The sequence below is a fragment of the Amblyomma americanum genome, chromosome 1 (assembly GCF_052857255.1).
Source record: "Amblyomma americanum isolate KBUSLIRL-KWMA chromosome 1, ASM5285725v1, whole genome shotgun sequence".
Lineage (NCBI taxonomy): Eukaryota > Metazoa > Arthropoda > Arachnida > Ixodida > Ixodidae > Amblyomma > Amblyomma americanum.
The window spans coordinates 435,213,524-435,238,805 of NC_135497.1; the positions used below are offsets into that span (position 1 = coordinate 435,213,524).

At 46.9% G+C, this 25,282-nt stretch overlaps 1 protein-coding gene across 1 annotated transcript in view; it reads right to left on the reverse strand.

The window, feature by feature from the left end:
* Positions 1 to 1,064: 1,064 nt before the first annotated feature.
* Positions 1,065 to 25,282, reverse strand: part of LOC144125227 (uncharacterized) — a 121,049-nt gene continuing 96,831 nt past the window's right edge. The window contains exons 2-3 of the mRNA XM_077658446.1: positions 8,316 to 8,502; positions 1,065 to 1,091 (exon numbers count right to left, since the gene is read on the reverse strand). Of these exons, the coding sequence (XP_077514572.1) occupies positions 1,065 to 1,091; positions 8,316 to 8,502 (214 nt within the window). The remainder of the gene's footprint in view (positions 1,092 to 8,315; positions 8,503 to 25,282) is intronic.

Consider the following 25,282-nt stretch of genomic DNA (forward strand, 5'->3'; position numbering starts at 1 on the left):
TGATGGAATCGTTGAGAGAGCTTTATGGACGAGACTGTCTGCCACCTCATAACCGTTGACTCCTATGTGAGAGGGCACCCACTGGAAATGTACAGCAAAGCCTCTGCTGTGCAGATTCTGCACCAAGCGCAGAGAGCTTAGAGACAAGGCGTCAGTATGAAATCCGCGCTCTAACCTCTGAAGGGCAGATTTTGAATCAGTTAGGATGACAACAGGTTGAGCCGGACAAGACCCTAACTTCCGTAAAGCCGCCTCAATAGCAACACTTTCAGCCGTTCTGTAGGATACGACAGCAGCACAGCGCACGGACCACTTACAGTCCAAAGAAGGAATGTAAAAAGCCGCTGCGCTAGCTTGTTTGACCTTGTCCACAGAACCATCCGTGAAAATTTGAAGATGGCAGGCATACTGTGCTTCCAAGTATTACAGTACAAGCGAACGCGTTGCTGCGAAAGGAGAGTTGCGCTTTGCGCTCACATGGGGAATTGTTACCTTACAGTCGAGGGTCGGAAAAGACCAGGGGGGTTTCAACAGTTTTCTTTGCCTTCGGACATTAATGCCTAAAGAACTAAGAGTATTGAGTGCCAAGTAAGCCTTCGACTCATATCTCTTGCAGAGCCGCTGGAGAAGGGATCGCCCAGCTACCGTCTATCCTAAGCGGTCAAGATGCATTAATAGTCTCTGAGAAGTGATAAGGCTAAGAGGTTTTGATAGGGACTCATGAAGTACTGCCTTATTCGCAGCCGCCTGGGGAACTTCAATGGCTCTTCTTAGGCCCTTTCTGTGGACAACTTCGAGACACTCAAGTTGTGATGCCGAGGGGGAAATTAAAGGTAATTGATACATTATCCGGCTGACCACCAGCGCTTCATGATGTTTGACCATTGAAGAAGGATGGTTTTCCCATTGCTCACGTGCAATTCTACGGATCACATTGAGACGAGACGATATAGATGGAACAATCGCGTCTACAGCTTTTCGCCATTGTAGACGGGAGTCCATAATGACGCCCAGGAAACGCGCGTGGTTGAATTGACAGATGCAAGAGTGACCAAGGTCTATCTTCAACCGCACTTGACGTCTTCCTGCACCTGGGAACAGAATAAAGCCGGATTTGTCCACTGACAGAGACAACCCCACACCTTGAAGGTAAGCTTGTGCCGAAAGTAGAGCCTGTCGAGCTATAAGGGCTAATCGCTTGTGTTGGTAGCCAGTAATCCAAATACAGATGTCAGCATAAAGTGACATACGCACTTGCCTGCAACTTTTTTTCAACGAATCGGGTAGGCCAGCCATTACGGCGTTAAAGAGCGTGGGGGAAAGAACACTTCCTTGAGGCACACCTCGTGATAGAACCCTTTCGGTGCTTAACGTACTCCCTAACCGTACACGAACCGCGCGATCACTTATAAACTTGTTAATGAATCTTAACACATGGCCCTGTATGCCAATGCCTTGCAAACTGTTTAGAGTAAACATATCACCGAGTAAACATATCTGCAACGCGGTTTCAGCGTCGAACCTGCGCTCATTCTGAATGAACCCCTTCACTCTTACCGCAAGTCTGTTCTTGCACCTGCACCTGCTTCTATTTTTTTTTCGTTTAAGTGCTCTTGTGGCGACCGATGCGCTGACATGCTGAAGGCAAAAGAATTAAAGAGCCCGTTGCAGAAAGCAAGATGAAGTGATAAAGGCCATCACAGAATACTAGTGTATGACAGAGCAACCATTATTCGAGCGTAGAACGTTAATTCCTCAACCGACATGTGCTCAATATAGAGCACGTGAAGATGCAACACTACTGCCCTTACAGTGCTGGGCAAAGGGACCAACATTAGTAAGCAGACGGAGGGAAAATACTTCATTGTTTTGTCTAGTGGTATATGTCTTCTGCTTGTGGAGACTAGTAAAATGAACAGCTGAGCAAGCATTTGTGTTGGATCAAAATATTGGCAAATTGGTTTTTCCACCAAAGATGCAAGTATATAACTTTTTTTTAAGCCAGTAAAGTTATACTGCTTATGGACAGTTAGTCTGGTACACATTTGAAACGCTAGGCAAAGGAAGGAGCATGATCCTCCCAAGCTGTGCGTTAAACAAATAAAGAAAAAATTTCCACCGAGAAGTGCACATTACGCTGAATATTTAAGCCCGTGATTGGCACGAAGTAAATAAACACCAATCTAAAATTCTCTTCAAACTAACTCCCTTTTAAAAATGGGTTTACTTGGAATAGAATGTCAGTATTGTTCTTATACCTTTCCATTGCACAGCAGTGTCGAAAATATCGTGATATTAGAATAATAAACAGGCGCAAATTTGCATGCTACCTACTCATACAGTGTAAAATATATGTGTAAAATACAATTTGCAGCTGTAAAATATATGTACTACAGTCATGTCTTGGTAATATATATGAACATTTTAGCACCCGCATAAACCTGCCAATAAAGCGAGCCTATAACAACAGATCGCACAGAACGCAAAGTGAAACGTTCAGGAAAAATACTTTGCGATTTAAGTATGCTTCTATGTAAAGCGATGGAAAGCGAATGAAAAATCTAACGGAATCGTGGCAGCTCTATGTGCATTATCATCCGTCATGGTATTTCAAAAAATGCGGTGCAGTAGTGGTTCAGGAGATGGTTTGACATTATCTTTTGCACAAATCTTCCCATCGCACATGCCACTTGCACATATCTGCACATGGTAGGCTGACAGCTGCTGTGTGCGCCTTTCAACGCTGCAGAAGTTGCAGGTGAAGTTTTATTCACAGCCATTTATGTAATAGGAGAAATACGAAGGTGTGCTCACCTGGCATTTTGGAACTGCAAATCACGAAACCATAAAAAAGTACCATCACTTATGCAATTGCACTTTCGCACTCTCTTTTGCTCGAGCTCACAAAATACACGGGAGGAAAGACCTGGTTCGGGCACTCGGGATTTCGTTGTCATTCTCCATATTCACAAACGAAAAATGGACAGGCTCCATGGGCTCTGTGAATTTTCACCCTGTCCGTTGTCCAAGCCGCGAGTTTACATGTTGCAAGGCGGAATATCATTTAAGAAGTTTGATCCCCAGAAAAACTGCCAATAATTAAAATCGTCTGGTGATGGCGGTCGTATTAAGGAGGCATGATTGTAGAAGTTCCACCGCCAACACCCCCACCTCATAAATTTCAGACTGGTTGACTACGGCCAGTATTACTAGCACCACGACTTGATGCCGCTCAATGATTGAATCGTTCTCTTTGTGCTGAAACGATGGTATCCTTGTCGGCTGGCTCGAAGTGCCTGGAAAGCGTTGGTGGCACTGTGCTGCTAGACTGCAGCATGGCATCCATCTACGAGCTTGTAGCCATGCTCAGCTAACTATGCATTAAGGCAGTTCTTTGACATAGGCTGCAAGAATAAATATAGTTACTTATGTAGGAGCTGCCGCGGTGGCAAAGGGGTTATGGCGCTCGGCTGCTGACCCGAAATATGTGGGTTCGATCCCGGTAGCGGTGCTCGAATTTTGATGGAGGTGAAGTTCTAGAGGCCCGTGTACTGTGCGATGTCAGTATACGTTGAAAAACACCAGGTGGTCAAAATTTCCGGAGCTCTTCACTACGGCGTCCCTCAAAGCCCGAGTCGCTTTGTGACGTTAAACCTCCATAAACCAGAACAGTTACTTGTGCAGACTGCTAAGAAAAATAGTGAAAATTATCTTCAAAGTTGTCATGCAATGCCCAGTACCAGATTTGCAAGCCTTCTTGTATGTTGCGGCATACAGCAGCGTTTGCCAAGTGGTTGAGCATCCGCCTCGCATGCGAGAGGTGCGGGGTTCGATCCCCAGTGCCGCCGGGTACCCACCGGTGATACAATGGGTACAAGATTTCCCCTGGTTTGGTGCTCGGCTTATTTAGGGTGAAATGCTTGGGAAATGGGTCTTCGACCCCACCTTGAGAATTTGAAAATACCTTGTGCCATGGCGCTCTTTGGCCATAGATGCCCTTGCGCCATAAAAATTCATCATCATGTATGTTGCGGCAAGAGCAGATTACGTGGAGTTGGGATACTTCACAAAATGCCTACACTGGCCTTTGCTAGTTGCCTGCTCGCGTGCACTATTTTCAACATAATGCAGAGTGAGTCCCCAAGGTGGAGCAGATTTGTAATAAGGGAGCAATTACTCATCGGCATCCACCCGAGCGTAGCCATATGGCTACAAAGTATAGCTATAAGGTTGCCGTCTCGGTTAGCTCAGTTGGTAGAGCCACTGCTCCGGTGAAGCGGTGGTCCCGGGTTCGAACCTCAGACCAGGGCGAAATTTTTTTAACTGCGAAAGCTTCTGAGAAAGCTGTAAAGCTTTCTTTTGTAGCCGTATGGCAGCGCTCGGGTGGATGTCAATGAGTAATTACTCTCTTATTACGGACTTCGCTTTATCTTTATTGTATGTATATCTTTTTCTTTTCATTGTTTCTGGTACACCCGGGGCGTGTCTTTCTACCCTCACAGGTTTTGATAACACTGTCGCTGTCTTTTACAGCCCACATGGGGCCAGACTATTGATTCCTAGTAAAAATAAAAAACCATCACCAAGAAACGTTATTGCGCAGCTTCCGGCGAACATCCCAGAGTCATCAGAGCCCCTTCGTGACATATAAATGCCGTTTCTTTTGCTCGCGCCTTCAGTCTCTCTCAAAAATGTCGTGGCGGTTAACGGTGGACAAAAGAAGGGAAATAATTTGTCTAGAGAAGGCATCCATCCCTGAGAGAAAAATCGCTGCCATAGAAGGCCGTCCAAAAAAAATGCAGATCGTACCCTGAAGGCTTATTTCAGAGAGAACCGTGTAGCAGATGCACATCATCATCGCATGTCCAGGAAAACGACTCAAGATGAAGACCACCTTCTCGTAGCTTCAGCCGTCGAAGACCCCTTTGTAACAGCAAAATAAATTGCCAAGCGGCTCGACACTGACGTTAGACTGCCTACTATTCGGAGGCTACTTTATGAGGATGGACAAAATTGTCATGTAGCAGCAAGAAAGCCCCTCCTTAAAGCAGGTCGCCCTCAGAAACGGTTGCAATTTGCTAACCATCTCAGAAACTGGCTGTCGCCCCAATGACGGCAATTGATCTTCAGCGACGAGTCTACAATCGACACTTGCTGGAACCAGCGCCTTCACGTCTGGAGGGTCGCCGGTTCCTGGTAAGACAGACATGCGCTTGCTGTTCTTGCTTTTTGCACATTTCAAAATTGACTTTTTCTTTTTCTTTTCCGTCAGTTACAGCGTTCTGAATTTGCTGCCAGCGATCGCAACTCCGTAATTATGTGGGGTGCCAGAAGCTACGCAGGTCTTGGCCCGCTGTACCGCATTCTGCAGGGAGGCTGACAGCTAAAAAGTAGAAAAACATTTGCGACCACATTCTTATTCAATATGCAATTAATGGACCCTTCCCAGATGGCGCTTTTCTTTCCAGCATGATGGGTGCCCCGCGCACACTGCATCTGTAATGCAGGAGTATCTGAACCGCAGAGGCATCGAACAGCTGGAGTGGCCACCGCGAGAGCCCGGACCTCAACATAATTGAGAACATTTAGGGAATTATGAAAGCTAATGTGTCTCGCGTGCATCTGGACACGGGGGGTCCAGAAACATTGTGGCAAGCAGTAAAAGCTGATGGGAATCGAATTCCTGGCTATTGTAGAGTCGCTCTACACATCATTGTCCAGAAGAATCGAAGAGCTGCGAAGGCAAGGAGGAGACCCCATAAAGTATTGAAGGAAAGTCGATACGTTTTGGAAGCAGGCACTACCCATAAAGCTTAGGTTTCACGTTATGGGGGAGTGCAACGTGCTAAGGATTATTCTTTTTTGCAGTGAATAAAATATTCACCAATGTCACGCCTTAATTCTTTTTGACTCTTTAAGAGCAGCCTTTGCTACTGCAGGCAAAGAGTAGGAACGACGGCAGCGTCAAACTTATAAACAGTTGATAGCAGTATGATATTGTATTAACGTAAAAGGAAAACGCAGTAGATGTCACCCACGTTTTCGAGGACACTTGAACCGGGCCATTGAGCAAGGGCTAAGGAAACAACAGAAGAAAAGTACGAAGCAATTGCGTAGTGAAGGGCACCGGAATACTTACGGGGGCAATTGAGACTACTTTCGTAGTGTTAATGCGAAAGTGTTGATTGGACATAGCTTAGATCAGTAATTGATATTTAATATGTTAACTTTAGCAATCCGAATTCTGGGTGTCGAGTTAACGTCATTCCCGCCCCACACCGTTCAGGAATACCTCACGCAACAGTGACAGAGACCGCGCTTTCACTTTCTAGATTTTCTTGCATTCACTCTTTTGATAACGAGAATTTAGGTGTGCACAGTTATCCCTTATAGCGAAGTATAAGAGCCCACCTAAGCAGCAGGTAGAGAAAGCACCTTTTCATTCCTATGACTAACAACCTTGGATGGTTTTCAATGCTGCTTTTTTCCGGACGCTGCCGCCATCGCAAAAGTTTTCTGCCGATGACCCATATATTGCTTGGCATTAATAATTTCGAACACCTAAAGGGCTTGAACGTTCGCTGACCGCGCACAGCTAATAGATGCGGCAGTGTGCTGTGAAAAGGGGGAACTAAGGAAAAATATGAACTCTGACACCGTCATTACTAAGAAGAGTGGCCGCTCTTTGTGGAAAAACCTGAGGGTTTCTGGAGCTAGTGTAATTTTATTGCTCAAAGTTTAAAAAAAATGCTGCGCAAGGCGGGTATTTCTAGCATGGGTTCAGGCTAGCACGACAATCTTCCAATTGATTGCGTCCACACTCACAGTATGGAAGAAAACAACACGTGTGGTGTCACCGATACCCGTTTGTTGACGCGTAAAAAAAACAACGAAAAGCTCCGACTTACTTGAAGGGAGTGACAGCTGCTCAAGTAACAGCGAAAAGAGAGATAGAAACTACTCTGATGTTTTCGGAAGGCGATGACTTGACGCAGCGCTGCTCCTTGTTGGGGCCGCCGTACAAGCGATCACCTTCAAATTGATAGCGACTATACAGAACGCGGCTATGCCTGGCTAAAGCGGCGGAGGGAATTATACGCAATAGAAAAAAGTCTATTCCGAGTGATACTATACCAGTGTACTACTCTGACGCACACATGTATTCACTGGAATTAGATCTGTATATCTGATAACGGGTTCACTGCAGGGTACAACACACAGCGGAAGGAACAAAAACAAGGTCCTTTAATCTGATATCTTTTCTCTTTCCTGCATTATTGTGATCGTTACTCACTAAGCGATGAGGCCAATAGCAAAACACTAAGCTTTTGCGCGCTTCGTATATTTGGCGCAAGTAGACGCGATTCCAAATAAAATGTCCTGCATCTTTGTCGTAGCGGTTCGTTTGCTGTAAAACTGCGCAGCTTGCGTGTCGCGGTAACTTTTGTCTCAAATTAGCTTTTAGAACGTTTCACCTAGTTCTGCCGAACATGGTGCGAGCCCGAGATCGAGGGACCGAAATCCGCCAAATCCGGGTTTCCGCCAAAGAATGATGTTACATCTCCTTCAGACGAAATGCGGACGTTTGCTTCGTGATGGAAATGTACAGCGCAAATAAAGACGAGTACACAAGGAACACACGAGCGCTGACTTGCTACAGTTTATTTTTAACCTTAAACCAGTATATATAGCTGAAAAACCAAGCAAACATCACGCATGCGCAGTAGGTGACACATTCGTACGTTGACAGAAGTATAACAGCTCTTTACCAGTCAGAGCAATATATGGCTTGGCCACTCAGGACCCACCTAACCAGTCAATAATTTCAGCCTCTACGATTTCTGGAGTTAGTTGCCCAGGTTTTTGGCGATAACTGAGCAATCTTGGTAAGCGGGCTGGCACAAGAACTCTTCAACTCTATCGCTATCATTTTCATCTTCACCGTTTTTCTTACATCTCCTACAGTCTGCGTAAAAAATATGGCAAGAAACATGGCAAGGGAGTTTTGCCAAGTGCCATTTTCTGAGACAATTGTCCTGAAGGGGGTGTCAACCTTATGCGTTTTGACGCTAAAAAAGACCTCAAGAAAATCACGGTGACTCTTTTGTATACTGTACCAACTTTAGCTGTTTTGCTTTAATTTTCGCCTGTGACATAGTTAAGTTCTTGCAGGAATTGAAGTCATTTGAAACAGCTTCTAAGCATTTGACCTTTAAAAACCCGTGAAAAAGCACAGCAAAGCCTCCCTCCTTATCAGCACGTAGAACACATAGGGCGCGTACTTTCATAAACGACAAAACGCGCTTGACAGGTACCTTTGGGACAGGCTGCTTGCAGCGATGCGACACGTCCATGGCGTCGGACACGCAGCGCAGGGGTTCCTCAGCGGAGGCACACCGGGCCACCCGTCCGACAAAGGACACGAGCTCCGGGGCTGACCTCTTCTCTTGGCCCACGAACTTTGGTCCCAGGGCGAGCACCTTCTGTACATCCTGAGGCAAGCTGTTTTGTTCAAGGTCATGGACAGCACCAAGTGACACTGAGCGCTTCTCAGGGAGGGCTCGACGAAGGTGCCGATGTTGAAGTTGCCAGAAGTGCTCGGTGGCTTGGTCGACAAGGACAGAGAACTCTCGGAGCCGCCTTGTAAGGTGGGTCCTGAGTGGCCAAGCCATTAAGATATCTGAATTCTGCAGATCCGAATTCTGGTGTTAGCAAATGGCAGGAATCCTCCAAACAAGGCGCGAACATCCTCTGGCAGAATTTTGTTCCGAATGCAGAATGAAAGTCACCGGGATTTGCAGTCTGTGCTTGCGATGACAGCCACAGTTGATGAAGGCACACGAGGAACACATAGAAAGAGGCCCAATGTAGAAGAAATATGGTTCACTAAGGTGGCAGTCTGGGCATGTTAGTGATTCATGACAAAAATGCACAGCGCAAATAAAGACGATGACACTAGAAAGACACATGGAAAACACAAACGCTCACTTGAGATGGTTTAGCTTGAACCTCAAACCAGTATATATAGCTGAAAAACCGGGAAAACATCACGCATGTGCAGAAGGTGACACATTCATATGCTGAGAGAAGTATAACAGCTCCTTACCAGTAAGAGCAATAGATGGCTTGGCCACGCAGAACACAGCCAACCGGTATATAATTTCAGCCTCTATGATTTCTCGAGTGAGTTGGCAACTGTTTTTGGTGATAAGAGAGCAATATTGGTAGCGGACTGGCACACGAAGACTTCATCTGACTCGCTATATTTTTCATCTTCACCGTTTGTCATACATTTCCTACAATGTGCGTTCGGAAACCCCTCTCGCTGTACAGACACAATATTTCAATGTTCACGGAGGTGGTCTTTCAAACACCTACCGCTTTGTCCTACATAGTTCTTCCCAGATTTCAAAGGGAGGCTGTAGAGAATAGAATGCGTACATGCTACGAACTTTGTTCGGTGCTTCTTCTTGCAGTTCGGTTTCTTAGGACCCTTGCACCTGGACAGTCTGCGCAATTTTTGCAGCTTATCCGGGGCAGAAAAAACAACTTTCACGTTACCCTGTTCGTCGAAGTTTTTATGCGATGAGATAAGCCACGAATGTATACGGAATCACAGCAATCTGTTTTGCCGAAGGCAGTAGTGACGTACAAGTTTCTTTTCAGCACAGGCGCTTAAGAAGGGCTTCCGCGAAACTTATCAAAACATTAGTAGGATACATCGCGGCTCTGAGACGAAGGATCGGCTCACTGAAGCTAGCAGCCATTAGCTCAGGACTAGATTTAGAAAGCGCATTGTTCAAGCATAGCCCTACAATGCCCCTCCTTAAAACTTTAGAATGCGCGGAGCCAATTAGAAGCAGTGCTTTTTCACGCTTTCCTCGCACCTGCAGTAGATATGTTCGTTATGAAATAAAAGCCTTTAACCCAAAAATCGAATACTGTCGTCAGAAGGCATCTCATGTGTTAATTCTGGAGGCGACAAGCCTGCGCTTAATAAGGACAGTGTGTTAGTAGCTAATACTTCAAAACAGTCCGAATTGCAGTCAAGGAATATTAGAAAATCATAAACATACCTGAAAATCTTAGTTACTCATAAATTTAGTAGGCAGCTACAAAGGGCTCTGTGAAGATAAACTAAACATAAATCACTAAAAACTGGGACGATACGGGAGCCGAACGAAATCCCTCATTCTGCGGATAAGGCTGGCCTTCTGATTGGATAAAAGTTCATCATCATCATCAGCCTGACTACACCCACTGCAGGGCAAAGGCCTCTCCCATGTCTCTCCAATTAGCCCTGTCCTTTGCCAGCTGCGCCCACCTTATACCTGCCAACTTCTTAATCTCATCCGCCCACTTAACCTTCTGCCGGCCACGCCTACGCTTGCCTTCTCTCGGAATCCACTCCGTTACCCTTAAGGACCAACGGTTATCTTGCCATCGCATCACATTCCCTGCCCAAGCCCATTTCTTCCTCTTGATTTCGACTCGAATGTCATTATCCGGCGTTTCTTCCTTCACCCACTCTGCCACTTCCGGTCTCTTAACGTTACAGCTACCATTTTGTTTCCATGGCTCTCTGTGTGGTCCTTAACTTCAGCTGAACCCTTTTCGTTAGCCTCCAAGTTTCTGCCCCGTAGGTGAGTACCGGTAAGGTACAGCTTTTGTACACTTTTCTCTTGAGGGGTATTGATAAACTGCTATTCATGATCTTAGAGAACCTGCCATATGCTTTTCACCTCTTTCTTATCCTTCTAGTTATTTCCCTTTCATGTTCCGGATCAGCTGTCACTGACTGCCCTAAGTAGTAATCCTTTACCACTTTCAGCTCATTGCTTTCAATTCTGAACTGCTGTTCCGTTGCTAGACTTTTGAACATTACTTTGGTTTTCTGCATGTTAATTGTAAGAACCCCCGTTCTTCTCTGCCTGTCTCAATTTTTAATCACGCTTTGCAATTAATTTCTTGAGTGAGTCAGCAAGGCAATGTCATCAGCGAATCGAAGAATATTTAGGTATTCTCCATTAACTCTTATTCCCAAATGTTCCCAATTCAGGCCTAGGAATACCTCTAGTAAACAGGCGGTGAATAGCATAGGTAAGATTGTATCTCCTTGCCTGACGCTCTTTCTCATTGGAATTTTATTGCTGGCTTTCCGAGTCATCATCTTCACGCTGCTCCAGTACTCAGACTACATAATGCATTTGCAAAAGTAAATGAAGCTCATCGTGCCTATCTTCCTTCGCAATTCTCTCCTGCTTCAAGACCGTGCTCACCAATATGGAGTCTGCATGAACCTCGGGTGCACCTCTCTATTCCGGGAATTTCTAATATATCTGGGTTATCATTGTCTGCTCTCAAACAAATTACATTGGATCGTCTGCATCTTAACCATAATCACCTCAACCATATCTACACACATGGCTCAGTGAATTCAACAAGTTCTGCTGGGTATGTGGCGATCCCGGCCACGTCAACCTTAATGAAGGTGAGGACTGCATATCTCACCTGTTCAACTGGTGCGGAACTAGCTGCCCTACGGGCTGCAGTTCAGTTCATCAGTCAGGAATCTCCACATAGCTGTACAATTTTCACTGACTCTAAAGCAGCCCCACAAGGCCTGCAAGCTGCACTACACCACGGGTCACACGAGCAACTCGTTGCAGAAATCCGCAAGCTGTACCATGGCGCCACATTGAAAGGACATGACAATTTCACAGTGGAAGCTAGGAGACTGGGGTATTATTGGAAATCACCAGGAAGACGAAGCTCCCTGTTCTGCCCACAACGACGGGATCCCTGTCAATATCCCTGCAACGAGAGCTCACGCAGCGTATGGGCTTCGTTCTTTGAGGCTGGCGCTCACACGTTCAGTGTGGAATGCTGGAGCGTTCTGTAGCCGTCGCCTCAGGGCATTGGACCCTGGACTGCACCTCCGTCTCCCAAGGGATATAGCGCGTCGCGAAGCAACCTTACTGTGCCGTCTATGGCTGGGCGTTGCCTTCACAATTTAATATGCTTTCTGGATCGGGATAACCGACAGCCCTTATTGTGTAAACTGTGTTTGCGAATAGACAATCAGTCATCTCCTGTATAAGTGCCCTGCTCTCCGGAACGAAAGACGCCAGCTGCGTTCTGCTCTGGTCCGCCTTGATCCTCGCCCTTCCACAGAGGACAATATACTCGGCCCGTGGCCACAACAGTCGACTGCCATCAAGGCTTACAATGCACTGTTATATTTGTTACGAACGACTGTCTTTATTGCAGACTGTGACGGTGTTTCCCGCTCCTTCTCTCTTTCCTTTTTAAGGGCACAGGGTAAGGTAAAATTAGAAAAAAATCGTTTTTTTTTCTTTTGGAACTTTAGAAGTTCAATTCTTTCTACACATGTTGCATGATCGCACTTTCCTCAGAAAGCCATATTTACGGCTGAAAAACGCTTTTTCCGAAACCAAGTAGTGAGCGGCCACGCCCCCTTTCAGGATTAACGTCAATTTTTTCAACCAAAAAGTCCACCACCTGATTTCAAAACTTGTCTAAAATCAGCTACATATAAAGAATTGTCTGGCAACTATTGTACAGCTCCTTTTATTTAGCCAAGACAATCCTGAGACGCTTTGCACGTTTATTCCACGTTTCTGCAACCTTCATGCAGCTGCGTCCGAGTGCTATCCCTTTCGATCAGTATTGTAAATTGTGCCGGTGTTGGTTGCTGCTGATAAGTTGAGATGCCCAGGGCAAAGAAGGCTTTCGTCAGACGTGAATTTCACGGCAACCGCTACGCTCATCGTGAAAAAGCAAAAGGATGTCCACGACCGAATGAGATCCCGAACGCCGAACGCGCCAGCTCCTCGACATCGAAGCTTTCAAGATTTTCTCTGTGCTTCCAGGAAGAGGATGTGCTACAGAGCAGCAGCCAATATGCCTTAATGGACATGGACGGCATTTGTGCCGCAATTACACACATTTGTGTGTGCAGAGAGTGCGGTGGAAGTGTTGAGTTCATCGAAATTGTGACAAAACGGGTAGGTGTTGCAAGCGTTTACAGTTTGAACTGTGAAGTGTGTAGTGCCGCACAACAATTTGAGACGTCGAAGAAAACTACTTCTGGCCTCTATGAAGCCAACCTCAGGTTAGTGTATGCCTTGAGGTCCATTGGTAAGGGAATGGCTGCAGGAAATATACTCTGTGCTATGCTAAACCTTCCTAAGCTGCCGACAAAGTTTGCGAAATACAATCAGGAACTTCTAGGTCACATCGAAGCTGCTGCTCAGGAGTCGATGAAAAGGGCAGCTGACGAAGCTGTGCAGCTGAATGAGGGGGATAAAGACATCGCAGTTGCTCTTGATGGAAGCTGGCAGAAGCGAGGCCATACTTCCAATAACGGCATAGTCTCTGCGACCAGTGTAGATTCTGGGAAAGTGCTGGATGTGGAGGTTTTGTCTAAACGTTGTCCAAAGTGCAGCATCAAGGGTACAAACAGTGACCCCCTTCATAGAGAGGTGTGCCAAAGCAACTACCAAGGCACCAGCGGTGGAATGGAAGTCGCAGGAGCACTGAAAAGTTTCGGCAGGAATGAGGAGCTTGACGGCGTTCGATACGTCAAATACCTTGGGGATGTTGACAGCAAGGCTTTTATGGCTGTGAAGGCACAAATGCCATATGGTGATTCCGTTGAAATATCCAAGGTTGAGTGCATAGGGCACGTGCAAAAAAGGATGGGCACAAGGTTACGAAGGCTAAAAAAAGGAAACAAAGCAGGAAAACTCTCTGATGGAAAGAGCCTCTCGGGCCGAGGCCGACTGACTGATGCAGTAATAGACAAGCTCCAGACGTACTATGGTTTGGCCATCAGAAGAAATGTAGGAAACCTGGATGAAATGCGAAAGGCCGTTTGGGCAACCTTCTTCCACTTATCGGCCACAGACGATGACCCATGCCATGGACTTTGCCCAAAGGGACCTGATACGTGGTGTGCCTTCAACAGAAGTCAGTCAGAGGGCAAGCCATTTTTCCACAAGGAGTGTTTGCCTGCATCTGTCTTGGAGGCTATCAAACCCATTTATAGGGAGCTATCGAAGGCTGAGCTCCTAGAGAAGTGCCTGCATGGGCGAACTCAAAATGCAAATGACTCGTTCAACCATGTTGTTTGGGAACGCGCGCCAAAGAATGTGTTTGTTAGGCTTCGGACCCTACGGATGGCAACACTGGATGCTGTTCTTTCATTTAATGATGGTAGCATCGCACGGGCCAACGTTTTGAAGGCGTGTGTATTGAACCCAGGGAGCAACACCATCAAGTGGCTGAGGGAAGCTGACCATAAGCGCATGTACTTTGCGGACCGAGCAACACGACAACTTACAAAAGAGGCCCGACAGTCAAAACGACAAGCCGAAAAGCGAAAAAATGACGGCTACAGGGACTACGAAGCAGGGGGCTATTAAACCAATTACTATGGAGGCGTTTCTGCGAATAAAAAATGGTTTTTCACATCTTTTTTTTTCTTTACGCTTTATTATCTCAAAACAGTGTTTTTTCTTACAAAGGTACCATTATTTCCAATGCCTTTCAAGACAGACGGCTGATTTTTATTTGCAATCATCTAAATGAGTGTTGCCAACTACTGAACTAGAATTAAGCAATTTCACTGAGCAGTTATTCTGTTATGAATTTTGAAATGCGCAAAGAAAGGCCAGATTTGTGTACTACCGGAAAAAGTTTTATTAAAAATCGAATTTTCAACACATTTCAAATATTCTAGTTCAGTAAAAAGAGAACAAAATTTGGCAAACAATGATATATGTATTATTAGGCTACTGTTATTAGTTAGTGAGAAACATGTACCTCAACATGGCCTAAAATGCATGGGAAGTATAGGGCTTACCCTGTGCCCTTAATTCACCTCATTTCCTTCCCTAGTTCACGGTAGCCAACCGGAAACCGTTCTTGTTAGCATCCCTGCTTTTCCCTCTTTCGTTTTTTCTCTCTCTCTATTGCTCACCTTCTGGAGGACTATGGTAGCTGTGCAGTTGCTGTATATATCTTCCAGTATTTTTACGTAAGGCTCTTCTACACCCTGATTCCGCAATCTCTATATGACTGCTGAGGTTTGAACTGAGTCGAATGCTTTCTCGTAATTAATGAAGGCTATATATGGGGGTGGGTTATATTCTGTGCATTTCTCTATCACCTGGCTGATAGTGTGAAGATGATCTATTTTGAATATCGTTTACAAAAGCCCGCCTGATCATTTGGTGGAATAAATTTTATGGTTGCCCTGACTGTATTACCGACTACAATTACTTTGTAGAAAACAGACAGTAAGCCGATTGGTCTGTAATTTACAAGTCCTTGGCGTCTCCATTCTTATAAATGAAGATAATGTTTGCGTTCACCAAGCTTCTGGTACGGTCGAGGTCATAAGGCAATGCGTAAACAGGATTGCTAGTTTTTCTAGCACAATTTCTCCTCCGTCCTTCAATAGATCTGCTTTTACCTGTTTCTCACCAGCTCCTTTCACCCTCTGCATTGCTCCTAAGGCTTTCTTTAATTCCTCTTTCGTTACTTGCGTGATGACGCATTGCTGTGCGCTACTGTCTCTATCATTAACATTCCGATTACATTGGCTACTGCATAGATTTGTACAGAACTCTTCGGCTACATTAAGTGTATTTTCCATATTGCTAATTACATTGCCCTCCTTGTCGCTAAGCGCACACATCCGGTTTTTACCTACGGCTAGTTTCCTCTTCACCGCTTTTAGGCTACCGTCGTTCTATAGAGCATGCTCGATTCTCTCCATATTAAACTTCCCTATTCGGATCCCCCCTCCCACCCTTGTGCTTATTTATTAACTTGGATAGCTCTGACACTTCTGTTCTGCCTGTGGGGTTAGACACCTTCATGCATTGGCGTTTCTGAATCAGATCTTTCGTCTCCTGAGATAGATTGCCGGCATCCTGTTAAACCGCCCTACCGTCCACTTCGACTGGGCACTCCGTGATGACAGCTGTCAGATTATCGTTCATTGTATGAACATTCAGATCGCATTCCCCAGTAAAGGCTGAATGTCTGTTTTGCAGCGATATCCTGAACTCCTCTATTTTCCCTCTTATCGCTAACTCGTTAATGGACTTCCTCTTCACCAGCTTCTTCCGTTCCGTCTTAAAGTCTAAGCTAATTCGAGACCTTACCATTCTGTGGTCGCTACAGCGCACCTTTCCGAGGACATCCACATCCTGGATGCCACGTTGTATCATAGTATGAAGTTAATTTCATTTTTAGTCTCACCATTGGGAATGTTCAAGGTCTACTTCCTGTTGTCCCGTTTGCGGAAGAAGGTATTCATGATCCGTAAATGATTTCTATTTGCGAGCTCTACTAATAACTCTCCCCTGCTATTCCTAGAACATATCCCATAGTCGGCTACTGCCTGGTCGCCAGCCTGATTCTTGTCCACCTTCGCATTGAAGTCATCCATCAGTACACTGGACTGTGATTTTACTTTGTTCATTGCCGATTCCACGTTTTCATAAAAGCTTTCAACGATCTGCTCATCATGGCTGTATGTAGGCGCGTAGGCCTGCACCACCTTCAACTTGTACCTGCTATTCAATCTAAATACGATAGCTGCCATCCTCTCGTTAATACTCTCGAACTCCTCTACGTTGACAGCTATATCCTGATTAATGAGGAATCCCACTTCTAGTTCTCGTCTATCCGCTAATCCGCGATAGCACAGTAAAAGTTGACCGAAGAGAAAAACCTAAGAAATCCTAAGCCACTGATTAAATCCCAGTTTCATTCTTAAAAGCCACATTTCCGAATATATCAATACTGTCCTGGATACAAGAGAGCAAACAGGACTGTGGCAACGAATAGAAAAGATGCTTAATGTCTACAGAGAACGCCCTGAATCCCATGAGGCGAACACTCAAGGTAATTCAAGACGGCGTTAGAGTTCTTAACTTGGAAAGGGTCGTGGAAGCGTAACAGATCGGGCATATTTTGAAGAAACATGGCATACACGTCGGACATGACGCTTACACTACACATAAATACCTGCGAAAGTTGCAGATTGGACAGATGTCGCCGTAGCTCAGTTCGTAGTGCAACGAACGCGCAATTCGGAGGTCATGATTCAGATCTCACCAGCCGCATGTGGTTGTTTTTCTTCTGCTTTTCTTAATGTTTCATTTATGAAAAAATATGAATTAAAAATAAGACATCCCCTGTGCATTTTGGATTCGGTGGCTGTTGGTTTCGGTCATATATACGAGAGGACATATGCTATAAAAACAGATGTTCAGGCAATTAGTCTGATCGCTGAGAGTACTATTTTCGCGGCGAAAGGAATGCACAGCATGGAGACGGAGCCCCATGAAGAACCCTCAGACAACTTCCGGGGACAGAGCTAGCTGCATACAAGTTTCTGCAGCACCGTCCACTATAAACAGGGCTGCGAATGCAGGTTCCTTCAACTTTTTTAGAATCGCGCGGGCGCAAGAAGGACTGCAGCAGACAGACTATCAGCACCTTCAAAGTCGTTGACGTGCAACATACCTACAGAGTCATGCATGTAAAGGCACCCAAATCTTTAACTAGCGTGCGCGAGCGCCGACGTCTCTGTGCGCCCGCGCCATATGACAAAGTAAAGTTGCAAAACATGATGATACTAAGCGCATGCACACAAAGCGCGCTCAGCTCGGCCCGTCGTCGGCTAGGCTGCTCTTTCTTAAGGATGTCATCCCATATAAGCTCACTTCGGTCGAACAGGTAGCGTGAGTACGCCAATATGTTGGCGGGTATTTGGTGTTTCGAAGATCAATGTGGTAATGGAAATCGAGGAAATTAAATTAAAAGATAGGCCAAACACGCCAAATCACGATATAAGTCGAAGAACATGGATCGTTTAAATGTGACTTCCTCACGTAAACGCTTTTTTCATCTGTAGAAAAGGCAGTTATCAACACTGCACGTGCTTTATAGCTCCAGCGTGGCAGCGAAGCTTTTGGGCTGCTGTGAAATATCAAATAAGTGAAGCTGCTATGCACGTCGTGCTCACGGCAATTTGCAACAGCTATCAAAATGCCACGCCATATGTATACTTGGACGTGATCGCAAGGAGAAGCTGCTAAAAAACTCAGACTAGCTCACGCTAAAATTGTCAGGATCGTAAGGAATATTCTTTGTTACTCTCACAAAAATATTACAGCACATTGCCTGCATCTGACTGAAACAACAAAAAAATGTTTTCGTAAAACATCTAATGAAGCGCTGCATGCCTGGTGAAACGCTGAAAAATTTTAAACATGAAGGTATGTAGCAATACTAAGAGTGCACAGACCATTCAGTAGCGGGTGAAGTTACCGCCAAGCTCGTCGGCGTTCAGCTCTTCCAGTGACTTTTGATAGCCTTCCATAACTCATCAGAAGTTGCCGTATGGACGCTCATTTTTGACAAAATGGCTTTTAAAATGCCCGAGACGTTCTCAATGACGTTAATGTCCACGTCCATGGGCTGCCAAGCTTGCGTCATCACACCAAGGTTTTTAAGGTGCGCTGTCACTGCGTGGGCCTTGTGCATCGGGGAAAGATCATGGTACAGCAGAGAATGTCCATCTCTGTGCAGTCCAACCAGCACGTCAGGAAGGAGACGGTGAACAATGATCGCAATATAGGCTGCGTAGTACAGCCGACCATCAACGCGATGGAGAAGCCCGTGGCTATCTTTCGTAATAACCCCCCTCACGTTCAGAGATTTTCGAAAAACTTGCAGAAAACTCATGGCCCCGGCATTGCAAAACACCATCGAGGAGCTACGGGAGGCGCAAATTGAGTCGCAAAAACTCAGTCTCATGCTGATAACGACTGGAAAAGCGTTCTTACAGAGACTCGGATACCGCGAGCACATAACGCGGATACCGCGAAGACGGAAACCACCCTCGACGAGCTTCGCAAGTTCCTCAAGGTAGCTCCAATACGAAGGAACATGGACTTCAACCTCCAGGCCTCCCCTACTGCACCCGACGTCATCTGCCTTCAAGAAATAGGAACGCAATCCGCCACCCTAAGAGGCTACTACAGAAATATTAATCCGGATTCACCACGCTTCGCTGTGTATGTATCAAAATCCATAGAAATAATGACCCACTACACCTCAGTTACCGAGATTAGCCACATATTGCTGGAAGTCCTGCCACAAAAGCGGGGTAAACACAGCACCTTTATATTGAAACTATATAGCGCACCTCGTGCGCAACAAGAACAGTTCGGAAACAAACTCCAGGAATGTGCTCGAATAGCAGGCAAAAACTAGCTTATAACATTGGGTAACCTAAATGCGCCCCATACGGCCTGGGGGTATACAAAGGACACAAGAAAAGGCACCTCCCTGTTGGAAGCAGCAGACAGGGAAGGCCTCAGGCTGGCCACGGACTTTACGACACCTATCAGAATCGGCAACAGCGTACGCTGAGAAAGCACTCCCGATCTATCTTTTACAAAGGACGCTACTAACGTCACATGGACCAACATTGGTGAGACCCTAGGGAGTGATCATTACATCCTGTGTACAGCAATCTCCGCTCCCAAGCTCACACGTTTCATTGGAGATTCAAAGATCGCTAATTGGGAAGTGTTTCGTAAATTTTCCTCCACTCGAAGGAAGGATCACGAGCAGAACAGAGTGGACACGACACACACGACATACTTATGCTTCCGCTACTTAAACCATAAAATGCACGGTCTCCACTCCGGAAGTCGATCTACATCTTCTACAGTTGTGGGAGACGAGAAAAAAACTCATAAGACGTTGGAAACAGCAGAGACTCAATAAACAACTCCGCCTGCGCATTACCTCCATCACGGGGGAAGCTCAGCAATATTCCACCCAACTTGTCCAACAAAATCGGGTACAGTTCTGTTCCACCTTGAAAGGAACCCTCAGTATTGCTGAAATCTGGTATATCCTCCGCAGTCTCGTTGAACCCGAGAAAGCCAAATCGGCCACAAATCGTACATTCCAAACAATTTCTCAACTCCATGGGACAGGCAAGGAACTCACGGACGCATTGTGGACGCGTTACTTTGGCCACACTCCCATTCCACCTTGTCCAACGACATACAACGGCCTACCAAACCCCACACTTGATGCCCCAATAACAATAGCCGAGGTGCACGCCGCAGCCCGTGCACCAAAGCGCAACACCGCGCCTGCAGCGGATAAAATCACAAACTCTATTGTTCGTAACATCAACCATGCGAATATCAAAGCCAGCACTGACTACTTCAAAGATAAACTCTAGAAGAAGGGCATTGTACCTCATGATTGGCGTCATGCCGAAATTGTCACCATTCCCAAACCGGCGGCCGTCACTTGATTCCCTCTGGCCCATCTCCCTAACATCATGTTTAGGAAAACTCTATTAACGGGTAATTCACACCCGCCTCCAAAATAAAATTGAAGCCAATGATCTCTTCCCCCTACTATGGTTGGGTTCACACCGAGGATTTCGGCCCAAGACGCCTTCGTGCTCCTGCTAAAAGTGCTTGCCAACATCCCCGGAGGTCAAGAACATCTCAGCTTGGCCTTAGATTAAAGGGAGCATTTGACAACATATCCCAAAAGGCGATGCCCGAGGAGATAAAAGGAGGAACTAGCGGCGGAGAACGCACTCTCGCTGCCGGCCCACACTTGACTGCCCCGAGCAACCCCTTTGCTGCCCGCTCCCAAACCCAACGCCGGTCGACAACAACGACTTGGTGAGCTACTGAACATCTATTTTTCGGATAGAACATTCTTCCGCAGTGTGCTCTGCCTCGCGTTGGGATAATTAGCTATTTCCTGTCCAGCCGTTGCCTATTTCGTCCGGACCTGCCGTGGCTGCGACTGCGCCATCGGTTGGGGAAACATGTCGCGTTCGAATAACACAACACCTGCGTGTAGCTGGAACGGAAGCTCGCCTTCCCGGCCAGCTGGACGCAGTGTGACCCCGTGCCATATCCGCGGATGATATAACTATATGGGCCACAAAGGGTTTCCTGGCTAAAAAAGAAACCACCCTACAATCAGCAGCCCAGATCGTCGAGGACTTCGCCTCTAAAAGCGGCCTCCACTACTCCCTGGAGAAATCGGAGGTCACACGAGTACATGGACCAAGATACGTCTCTCCAGGTCCCGTCAACCTCACGATCAAGGATCAAGCCATCGGGGAAGTTAACCTGATCCGCATTCTTAGTCTTTGGATACAGAGCAACCTCCGTGTTACCCACACTATCCAGACTCTCAAAACCACCGCAAACCAGATAGCTCGTATGATCAGCCGCATTACCAAGCATTGCCAAGGAATGCGAAAAGAAGACACTCTCCGGCTGCTGCAAGCACTGGTACTTAGCCGAATCACATACGGACTACCCTTTCACACGCTAACAAAGGGAGAGGAGCAGCAAGTGGACACCATCATAAGGGGAGTATACAAAACGGCCTTTAACCTTCCTAAAGACACCTCGACGGACCGTCTCACCGCAGTACGAACCTTCAACACCTCTGCGAAATTATCAAAGCCATCCGTGCATCTCAAACACAAAAACTTCAGACCACCCAAGCTGGACGAGCTATCCTACGCCGAGTAGGCACAGTTGCGGACATCTGTGCACTAGGTGCGCAATCCTCTCCAGAAAAACACAGGAATTACATCAGCGTGGCCCCGATACCGAAACATATGCTTAAAGACGTTCACACAGGCAAACGACGAGAGCGAGTATCCTACCTACGCCTAGCCAATTCCCCGACCGTGGTTTATGGTGACGCCCCAGCATACCCGGACCATGGCAAGCACGCAGTGGCGATAGAGGACCACCGCTTCTCAACTCTATTCACTGCTCCTGTAAGAGCCGAAACGCCAGCGGCCGCGCAGACCACCGCCGTGGCCATTGCCATAAGGCATTACGAGTCCTAATGCCAAAGCACTGATGTGATCACAGAGTCTCAACACGCGTGTCGAAACTTCCTGAGAGGCCGAGCTCCCAAGCACGTCAGTCGGCTCATGGGCACTACCCCCCTGTCCCTCACCAAGTACCACCAAATCACCTGGACCCCAGGCCACGAGATACTGGAGGGAATTGCGACGGCACATGCTCTATATAACTCGAGGCATTATCAACCGAGCGGGGCTACAAACCGTGCCCGCTTTTACCCCTCTACCTTCCGGGTATAACGACCGCTTCGAGTTTCAGCGTCTTCAAAGGAGAAACTTCCCTCCACCTCACAGGAAATTATACACCCCAGATGCCGTCTCTTGGCTGCTGTTACAGACGAACACATTTCCAAACCTCCATAAAATACATATCATGCACCCAACATTATATTCCGACACCTGTCCCTGGTTCCAGGTTCGCCCTACACTCTTCCACATTTCTTGTGGATGTGGGGCCAAACCAAACACTCTACATACGGAAAAAACGTCTTTTGAGCGGTGGGAGGCGCTGCTGACCAGCGATAGCCTGGAGGACCAACGGGCCCCCGTACAACAGTCTTACAGGGCAGCTTAAGTCAGTGGAGCCCTGGAATGAGGGCGGCACCCATAAGGTCGCTGATCTCTTCACTTTAATAAACTTTTTCCTCCTTCTCTTCCACGTTTTCTGAGCACCCCGCGAGCTGGAAGCTCCCGTAGCAAACGCTCTTAGAACTCTAACACTGAGGCAGTGTTGGCGGATTTTGAAGCGAAAGCTTCACATCGCTACCTGCGGCGCGTTTGGCACACGCCGGAGTTTGACCTTCAGCCGACGTTCAGCCCAATCACGTTTGTCCCTTACTTACGGCGCGGTTCGGGTGTCCACCAATATATGTGAGACAGTTACTTTCCTCAAAACCGGTTCGGGTGTGCAGCGATATATGTGAGACAGTTACTGCGTGATTTCCTTTCCTCAAAACGAACCCAACCGCGGCGGCCGCGTTTGGATGCAGGCGAAACGCCAAGGCGCCCGTGTGCTGTGCGATGTCATTGCATGTTAAGGATTCCCAGGCGGTCGAAATTATTCCGGAGCCCTCCACTACGGCACCTATATCTTCCTGTTTTCTCTCTATCCTTCCTTTACAATTTGCGTTACGGCGTGGTTCAGGAGTCAGCCGAGATGTGAGACAGATACTGCACCATTTCCTTTCCCCCGAAAGAAACAATTTTCGTTTCCAACCAATCTAAAATCCAATCTTCAATTTTCTTCGAAAGCGAAAAAAAGGCGCAAAACTGGCTTCCTGGGACAGTGGACACCTCTGTCGCGTTTTAAGCTACATGGCGGTAGTGACAGATATGTATAGTGACAGAGTGACTGCATGCGTTGGCATTCACAACGGTGTAGCAGAAACGCGGCACTGAAGCTATTGACCGCCGGCGTTTTTTTTTTCGTTCATTGGCGTTAGCGTTGGCAACGCGCTAGGCTCCGATGATTTTGAGGAAAGGAAGGCGCATAACATGCTCCCTGGGTGGAGGCCTCAATCGCGCTCTGAGGTACGTAGCGGGAGGGGGGGGGGGGGGAGATACGGGCTGCATGCATCAGCGCTGACAACGTTGTGGCAGACGCGCCACTGCAGCAACAGGGCACATCATTCATTGGGTGACCAACTTTTTATTTACTGAGCAATAAAAGAGAGGTTTTTGCCGCATAGCGGCTCCGGCTACTGAATTGGTGAATTGAATTGGTTTTTTGGGAAAGGAAAGGGCGCAGTATCCGTCTCGCATATCGGCTGACACCTGAACCGTGGCGTAAAAGAATAAATAAAGGAGGGACTAAGACAAGAAAGGAAGAAAGAGGTGCCGTAGTGGAGGACTCTGGAATAATTTCGACCACCTAGGGATCTGTAACGTGCACTGACCTCGCACAGCACACGGGCGCCTTTGCGTTTCTCCTCCATCGCAACGCGGCCATCGCGGTAGGGTTCGAACCCTACTGGATCAGTAGCCAAGCGCCTTAACCACTGAGCCACTACTCCTTTTTCACTAATTCATAGCAACCACTTGGTCCGACGCTGTACAGTTCAACATAGCATAGCACGAACACTAAGCAACATATAAAAAAACTCTATGCGTCAGGAGAAGCCAGGGGAGGGAGAAATGTGGGCTGCATGCCTTAGCGCTGACAACGCTGTGGCAGACACGCGCCACTGCAGCAATAGGCCGCAGCGTTGGTTGGGTGACCAGCCTCTCGCGATCAACCATTAAATTATGCACCACCTGCCAGGGTGGACGCGTAGCGTACCCAGTGTGCGGAACGCACTCAACGTTACAGAGGCCAAGCCGCGTCTACTTGCCCGATACACCGCAGCTTTCGCTCTCGGACCAGCGTTCAGCAGTAGTTTAACCGCAGGAAAGTTTTTTTTTTGCGCACGGATTTCGGCAGCATCAATGTCGAGCTTGTGCCTAAGGTTTACGGAATAGGAAAGACGCATAACTGTCTCTTGGTATAGGTGAACACCACCGCATACTCTCAGCGCGACTGAGGTGTCCACTGACGCAGTGATCAAGTTATGCTTGCATTTACACATCATAAGATGTGCTTAGGTGCCACCCTATTTTTTTACATTTTGAGCTTAACGAGGTTTATTTTAATAACAGTTTGGTGGAATGCTTCGGAAGAGCTTCAATAATGAAAGCGAAAAATATTTCTTCTTAGATGCTCTGATTAAAGCTGTCAAATATGCTAACTAAGCTGTAGCTTTGTGCGCTGAGCACAAAGGCGTGCGGTAATTAAATGCCCTCTGGACGGCTCCGCTTCTCAGTCATGTTCGCTATCTTGAAGCTGAGTTGAAATTTATTCCGCAACTAAAAAGAATATCGCGAGGAGAGCCGGTGGTGGTAGTAGTGGTTTTTATTAAAATAATAGTAAAAAGGAATAATTGTTGTTTTTTTTTGGTGGAAAGGAAATGGCGCAGTATCTGTCTCATATATCGTTGGACACCTGAACCGCGCCGTAAGGGAAGGGATAAAGGAGGGAGTGAAAGAAGAGAGGAACAAATAGGTCCGTAGTGGTGGGCTCCGGAATAATTTCGACCACCTGGGGATCTTTAACGGGCACTGACATCGCACAGCACACGGGCGCCTTAGCGTTTTTCCTCCTTAAAAACGCAGCCGCCGCGGTCGGGTTCGAACCCGGGAACTCCGGATCAGTAGTCGAGCGCCCTAACCACTGAGCCACCACGGCGGGGCTAGTAAAAAGGAAGGAAAAGATTTTTGCTAGCCCCGGCATCTGCCATCGATACCGAAGCACCTGATCTGGGGCAGCGT